Genomic DNA, 8,146 nt, shown 5'->3' with positions numbered 1-8,146 from the left:
ACACTCGGCTACTCGGCCGACCAACATGCGACAACTTACGTTGTCTACCCATTTACCAACCTCGGAAGGATGGACGGCTGGGTTGGCCGAGGGTCGACTACCCGGATAAAACTGCAGGATTCGAATCCGGGTCGTGAGAGTAGTAGACGGACACGCTAATCACTCGGCTACGAGACCCCTAAGTTATATAAAGTATGTGTAAGTTCTACATTTCTTTACCCAGTCATCATGTGCTTTCTTTTTCAGATGACCAAACCATCTCAGTCTAATTCTTCCAATTCCATCTGGCTACTTATCTATTCCCAACCCTTTCTTTATTACCTCATTACTTAGACCATTCCTTAAGGATATTCCCATTATTCTTCTCAACATTTGCATTTATTTTCTCCAGCCTTCTTAAGTTTTCATTCGATAGAGCCCAAGTTTCGCACCCTTACTACAGGCAACTTTTTACACATGCTCTATATACCTTACCCTTCAGACCCGATGGTATACCTCTAGAATACAGCACTGAAGTAATTTCTCATAATTTTTTCTATCCTAATTTTATTATATTGTCGACCGCATCATCCGACCACCTTCCTCACTTAGCATATCACCTATATAACAAAAGAACACCACTTTTTCAAATCCCAAATTTCCCGAGTGCCCAGTATCACCTTCGCTTATTAATATCTTTACTTTTGTCGAGGTCTCCTTTCAAACCACAGCATCGTTTGTGCGTTCATTTGTCACATTTTACACACAGTATGGAATTTCCTTCGACATCTTTACCACACACCGCACAGGGGAATTTACCTCTTTCACATAACTTTGGTCTTGTCTTGTTCTTTATTTACCCAATGTCTACTTCATTTGTATCTACAGCGATGTCTATATCCCATCTACTTCATCCATAATTTGCTTTCCTCTCTGGGTCTAAAATAATGACGCCTTTGTTATCCTTTATGCAATTTACTCAAACAACATCCTGTCTCTTCCTATTTCTTCCCCGTTCAATATGCTTCCATGGTTTCGGTTTCCTTAATTTCCAAATTTTAATTCTAGACTTTGTAATCTTTTTTGTCTTACCTTCCCGCCAGTTGCTTAACACACTTCATTAGAGAATGCTAACGTTTTTAAATCAGCTGTGGCTTTTTTTGCCAAAATGACATCTACTGTACTCTTGATTAATTTGGATTGATTAAATAAAATTTGATTTGATTTGATTTGATATCCCCTAATTCAAACATCATTAACTTTTACTTTCTTATACTAGGTGTTTTAAATCCACACGTTCCAGTCGATTTTAAAATATAATATTTTTTCGCCTTTTTCCATACCCATTTTCACTATACACTTGTTCATAACTAGTACATTCTTTTCCAACATGTCCATTCAAGTCATTCATAAAACTATTATTTCTTTTCCAGCTATCTCAGCCATTTCATTTATCTCATCCCAAAATCTATTCTTATCCTCTTTATTTCTACAGCTTTGCCGTGCATATCCTTAAATAACATTTTACTATATTTAATTTTCTTTTCATTTTGTCTTCTGATTTTCTCCCAGTAACAAAAATGGCATAAACAACTGTATTGATTAAATTTTAAGGGTCAGAGGTATATTTTTCCTTTTATCGTTTTGATGATCTGGTCTGTAGACTCAGATCATGTCTCTTAGAAATTAATGAGTGGAGGATGGCAAATAGACTTAAATTGAATCAATCAAAAACTCAGTTTTTACCGGTTGGAACTAGGCAGCAATTAAAAATAATGAACATTGAATCTAACAGACTTGGCGATTATGACATTGAGTTTTACACATCTGCACGCAACCTGAGATTTGTTTTTGATATTAACATGTCTTAACGTTCATACTAGGGCAGTTTTAAAAGAATGCTCTGGACAATTGAGTAAGCTTAGGCTCATCAAACGATCTTTAAACAAGCATATTCTTCAATGTCTTGTTCATTCCTTTATCCACTCAAAAATAGACTATTGCAATAGTCTATATTACGGCCTCTGGTGAAAATATATCTAGACTTCAGTCGGTTCAAAATTGAGCTGCAAGGTTGATTTCAGTCACGTTAAGCCAATTCCTTTTGCTCTTCACTGGCTTCCGGTTTATTGAATAGTTACTTTTCAAGATATGTTTAATGGTTTTTTAAATGTATTATGGGAGTCGCTCATAAATATTTAACTGACAGAGTCAATTCCATAACAATGCCACAGCTGAATCAAACATTGCGCTCTGACAGTTCAGGTTTACTGTTTGTGCTTGACATAAACTTGGCTTTTGGTCCTGCTGTCCGGAATGGTTTACCTTAAGACCTTCGTGATCTGCGTTGTCTTTTATTAAATTTCGTAAAATGTTTAAACACCATCTTTTTGTCCAATCTTTTACCCGTTTTAATGTCTTTTTTTCCATTCATTGCATTGCTTTAATAAAGTGCTACGCAATATACTGCAATTATCGTTAGCGCCTCTGAGATCTTTTTAAACGGCGCTTACAAACAATAATAATAGTAATAATAATCTCTAAGCATGGTCATTCATTTAAAAAAGTGGTACCGTCTGTACGTCTTATATAAAATTTGTTTATTTTTTAATTATATATTATAATATTATATATTATGAATTATATATTATATTATTTTTTGATTTTTTGAACTTGTTTCATCAACTTTCGATTTAACAATAAAAAGTTCATGTAAATTTATTAAATCAACCAAGGGTAAAATGGTAATTCAGCTTTCTAAAGAACAGTCTGCTCGATTACTCAAGCATGTTGTTAGATGCTATTTGAGACTTTCAGACAATGCCAGGTATTAAACTTTTTTTAAATAATTAAACTGCCTATTATAAATTAACTTTAAAAAATTTTAAATAAACTTTTTTGAAAAAGAAATGAAAAGTTTCGTCGAAGATTCCAGATTTATTGTAAAATAATAGCAATAATTATGCAGAATAATATTTTATCTGTTAATATTAAGACGTCAAGTTGGTAATGATGTATGTAATAATGATTCTTTGTTGTATGTTTATTTGAGGTTTATTGATATCTATAAGGACAACTTCTGCAATTTTTAGATGTATTGTGTTGGTGGTTTGATAAATTGTTTTTAGTTGTTGTCAAGAATTTGGCGGGTTATTTGAGTTGCATATGTTGATTGCAAGTGAGATTTGGTGGCTCCTTTTTGTCTATGCATTGTGAGATGTCTTGATAGTGAAGTGGTCGTAACACCAATATACGAATGTTGTTGACGCGCACATTCGTCAATAGAGCATTTAAATTCATATATTACATGATTACGCTTCAAAGTTACAATAACAACGAAGATGAAGAATACGATACAAACTAATATACTTTGCTGAAGAACTTTGCATTGTTTAAAGAAGCTATATAAACCTGAAGTTGCACTGAAGTTGATTTATGAAAAATCGAAGCAAGGCCTAACTGCATGATGAATTCGGATGACAACAGTTTTTTTAAATTTTTATGATGAACTTGGATAATTCTATTTTCAACAAAGTGAACAATTTTCAGAAAATTCTAGTAAAGAACATTGAAACGACAAACTTTAAATTGATTAATGCCAACAATTTGGTAGAATTAATACAATACTGTATATACTGTTTGATGTCCGATGTCAACTTTTCCTTTCACAACTTCGGAATATTTTTTTATTTCCTGCTCACTCTGTTCAAGTTTTGTACTCGTAATTTCTTTATATAAAGTGCAACTAGGTCTGAAGATGATTGAAAAATCGAAATAGGTCCCATACACTCAAGAATGAATTGGAAAACTGTATATTATTCTAACTTTAAGAAAATAGATATGACGACAAAATTTTGGTTAAAATATCGAGAAATGTAATAAAAAAAATATCCAACGCTAGAATTTTGGTAGATTTCACAAATTACTATATATATATATATATATATATATATATATATATATACTGCAGCATGAAAATCGCAGAAATGCTCGAGCGTAGAAGGATTGACATCTGCTGCCTTCTGGAAACCCGATGGAAATCGAATGGTGTCTGTCATGTCAACTCAGACAAAGAAAAATATAAACTATTCTGGAATGGTCAAAAGACGGCCAAAAATGGTGTTGGAATTTTTGTCAGAGAACCGCTAGCCCAAGAAATACTGGATATTAAAAGGATTAATTCACCTCTCATGTGGATCAAGCTTCGCATAGAAAAGCAAACAATGATTATTTTTTCTGCTTACGCACCACAGACAAGCGAATCAGAAGAGATGAAAAATGACTTCTGGGCTGCATTCTCTGACACCATCTCAACAATACCAAAATCTGAAACAATCCTGATTGAAGGCGATCTCAATGGCCACGTTGGAGAGAAAACAGATGGTTTTGACAAAGTACATGGCGGTTTTGGCTATGGAAAACGGAATGAAGATGGCAACTGCATCCTTGAGTTTGCTGAAAGTCACGGATTTTGTTTGCCGAACACATATTTTAAAAAGAGGTTGGAACATCTCATAACATACAAAAGTGGACCATCAGCCACGCATTTTGATTTCTTCGCTGTCAAGCAACAGCACCGAAGGCTATTCAAAAATGTCAAACTTATACTTGGCGAATCATGTGTCGCCCAACATAGACTCCTTATGGCAGACCTGGTTGTCGAACTGTCAAAACATAAGTCTAAACAAATGCCTCGGAGAATCGAAACGTAGAAGCTGAAAAGCAATATTCATCGAGAAAAATTTCAACAGATTGTCGCCACACAGTTAGACCACCAAGCCAGTACAGATTGGAGTACATACAAAACCGTTTTGATAAACGCTGCAACTACAGTTTGTGGGAAAACTGGTACAAAACGTCAGCATGAACGGGACACTTGTATCGTAAAGCAAAACAAGCAAAGCGTACAAAAAAGACATAGTTGGTGCCACATGTATCAAAAATGACAAAAATGAGATGGTTCTTGAACAAGATGAGATCAAGCTACAATGGAGAGAACTATCACACATTTTTGTAGACCTTGAAAAAGCATTTGATCGAGTTCCCCGTGAAGCAATCAGGTGGAATCTACGTCGACAACTCATTCCAGAATATCTTGTTCGACTTGCGATCGAAATGTATACGAATACTAAGACTCTTGTCAGCACAACGGTTAGAAACACAGATGCATTTCGGCGTTGGAGTTCACCAAGGCTCGATTCTCAGTCCAGTGTTATTTATAACAGTGATGGAAGAAATCACAAAACCGATACGCACTGGTGACATTTGGAATCTAATAAATGCTGATGACGTCTAAGCAGAATGCAGCACAGATGTTTGAAGATTGGAACACAAGACTCGCCGATCATGGATTCAAAGTCAACATTAGCAAAACCAAAGCATTGAACACTGGTGAACCCATCCAATCCACAGCTACCATATTAAATCTACCGAAATCCTGCGTCGTGCTGGTTTAGATGATATAAAGGACGAATGCCGGCAACACCGTCTGAGGTGGTTTGGTCATGTCAAACGAAGTAGAAACAGTGCCATAACTTCTCTTGCAGATGTTGAAGTACCTGGCACACGTCCCAAAGGCCGTCCAAAGAAGTCCTGGTCGCAAACAATCGAGCAAGACATGAAAGCTCTAAATTTAAATGAAATGGATACAACTGATCGTCTAATTTGGCGCAAAAAGTTGATGGCAAAGAAAACAACGTCCTACCTCTGGGAACCGGGTCTCTGGACACAAAACGAAGATTGATATATATATATATATATATATTTACAATATTCTATAAATTCTACCGAATGTTTGGCGTTAATTTGTTTGTCGTTCGTTTTTTTAATTTTTCTCATTATAGTTTTTTGGTGAACGTTTAGTTTAGTAAAATTCAATATAAACTTATTTTCCGAATTCACGCTGCGAATAAGGCCATATTTCGATTCCGAATGAATCATCATCAGTGCTTTTTGATGTTTATAATATTGACTTTGTCTAAATGAACTTAGATGGAAGTTAGGTTTCAGGTTTCTTTATTGGCCGGTCATCTTCTTTGGTCTCCTTTTCTTCATCGATAGCATCATATTTTTCTTTATCACTATTTACAATGCTAGTTTTTATTACTTTGTAAAAATTATGGTCTATTACCAACATATATATATATATATATATATATATATATAAATATCATAATGAATCTACAACTACGTGAGTAGATATATGAAGGGTGAGAATTTCCGACCTGCTCCCGCAAATACGGTCGGCCAGTACAAGTACATACAGTACACCGTCTCTCACCCCGACCAAAGGTGAACACCTAACTCGTTCTAGGCTAGACGCATTTTGTCCCTCATCAGTTGCCCAATTTTAAATTGCCAGTTATTCCAACTCGATGCCTACTAATCTCAATAACAATGAAAGACAAAAAATAACAACTACAAAGATGAAGAATTTGGCACCAACTAAGAATTAACTTTGTTTTGTTTAAAACAACTATGTAAACCAAACCTGCACTGAAGATGATTTGTATCGAAATAAGGCCTATCTGCATGATGAATTTGGATAACACCAGTTTTATTAAATTTTTATGATGAACTTGATTATTTCTATTTTAAATAAATTGAACAATTTCTAGAAAATTCTACTAAGGAAAATTGAAACGACGAATTCATACAATTATATATATAAATATAATTATATGTTGGTAATAGACTATAATTTATACAATATTCTATAAGTTCTACCGAATGTTTGGCGTTAATATGTTTGTAGTTCGTTTTTTCGATTTTTCTCACTAAAGTTTTTTGGTGGACGTTTAGTTTATTAAAATTCAAAATAAACTTATTTTCCTAATTCATGCTGCAAATAAGGCCATATTTCGATTCCGAATGAATCATCAGTGCGATTTAGTTTATATATTTATATATAAACTATATAAATTTATATATATTTATATACTTTATTGGCTGGTCCATCTTCGTTGGTTTCCTTTTCTTCATCGATAGCATCATATTCTTCTTTGTTACTATTTACAATGCTAGTTTTTATTACTTCTTTGTTTTCATTGTTGATTTTAAGATGCGTGTAGTTGCTGTTCTGGATTATTACTTTGGTGTCGCTGTCGAGGATTTCACGGCTAATAGTGATTGAGTGTGTTGAGTCCAAATGAGAGTTGATAGCACCACTCTGTTTATACATCGTAAGCCTTCTAGTCAATAAGGTAGTAGTAATCCCGATATATGAGTCATGTTGACGTGCACAGCCGTCAAAGGCGCAATTAAATTCATATATAATGTGATTACGCTTTAACACAGAGTTATCTCTAGGTCTACAGTTGTTTTTCAGTATTAGGTGAGACGTCTTTTTATTGTTGTAATAAATTCGGAGTTTAACTTTACTATTTGGGTTAGTTGGTGTGACATTTTTATTGATGATATGTTAATAGCTTCATCTACTTTGTATGCAGTTGACATGTGATTTCTGTAATACAAGATGATGTTTATATATATATATATATATATATATATATATATATATATATATATATATTTCAAAAATTCAACACTACTTTCAACATTGTTCAACTTTTTTATATTTCTTTTTAATTTATTAATTTCGGAGAAATTAGACATTTTATAGTTTTTAAAAAATTTTTTTTATTAAATAAATTTGCAAATAGCTATTTCGAGTTATAGATAACTTATCTTCAGTGCATACTTTATAAGGTATGTAAGATATTTGATAAGAAGGAACAAGTAATTATTAATTTATATAAATTATTTAATTAAAACAGAAAACCAATAAAATAAATTTAATAACTATAAACAATATAAAACGCGATTTTTAAATTTTTTTTAACGGCAAGATTGTTTATATTATGGTTGTTAAGGTAAATATCAACGCTCAGCCGAGAAGCGTGAATTAATTTATTTAATTAACTACATAATTAATATTATTTTTACAATATTTAAAAACGTTATTATTATTATTATTGTTAACGTTATTATTATTATTATCATCGCTGTGGTTCTTCTTGCTTCTTGTGATGATGTTCCATTTGCAAGTGATATTTGCGCTGTGGGTTGTGGCGTTGGTATCTACAGTGTTGACACTGTTGTTGTTGATGTTGTTGTTGGTGTTGTTGATGTTGTTGTTGTTATTGTTGATGCTGTTGTTGTGTGTGAT

General features: G+C 33.3%; 2 protein-coding genes across 2 annotated transcripts in view; both read left to right on the top strand.

Annotated features, from left to right (window-relative positions):
- HELRODRAFT_70559 (hypothetical protein) overlaps positions 1-2,813 on the top strand; it is a gene marked incomplete at both ends in the record, with an annotated part of 18,644 nt that extends 15,831 nt beyond the window's left edge. Inside the window, one exon of the mRNA XM_009031906.1 lies at positions 2,715-2,813. Coding sequence (XP_009030154.1) covers positions 2,715-2,813 — 99 coding nt within the window. The remainder of the gene's footprint in view (positions 1-2,714) is intronic.
- Positions 2,814-3,950: 1,137 nt separating this feature from the next.
- On the top strand, positions 3,951-4,349 carry HELRODRAFT_152521 (hypothetical protein; the record flags this gene model as incomplete). The annotated part of the gene is made up of 1 exon (XM_009031973.1): positions 3,951-4,349. A coding segment is annotated over one exon (399 nt), but the record flags the coding sequence as incomplete, so codon positions are not given.
- Positions 4,350-8,146: the final 3,797 nt, after the last annotated feature.

The sequence above is a fragment of the Helobdella robusta genome (assembly GCF_000326865.2).
Source record: "Helobdella robusta unplaced genomic scaffold HELROscaffold_8, whole genome shotgun sequence".
NCBI classification, from domain to species: domain Eukaryota; kingdom Metazoa; phylum Annelida; class Clitellata; order Rhynchobdellida; family Glossiphoniidae; genus Helobdella; species Helobdella robusta.
This window is presented reverse-complemented; position numbering and strand designations above follow the sequence as displayed.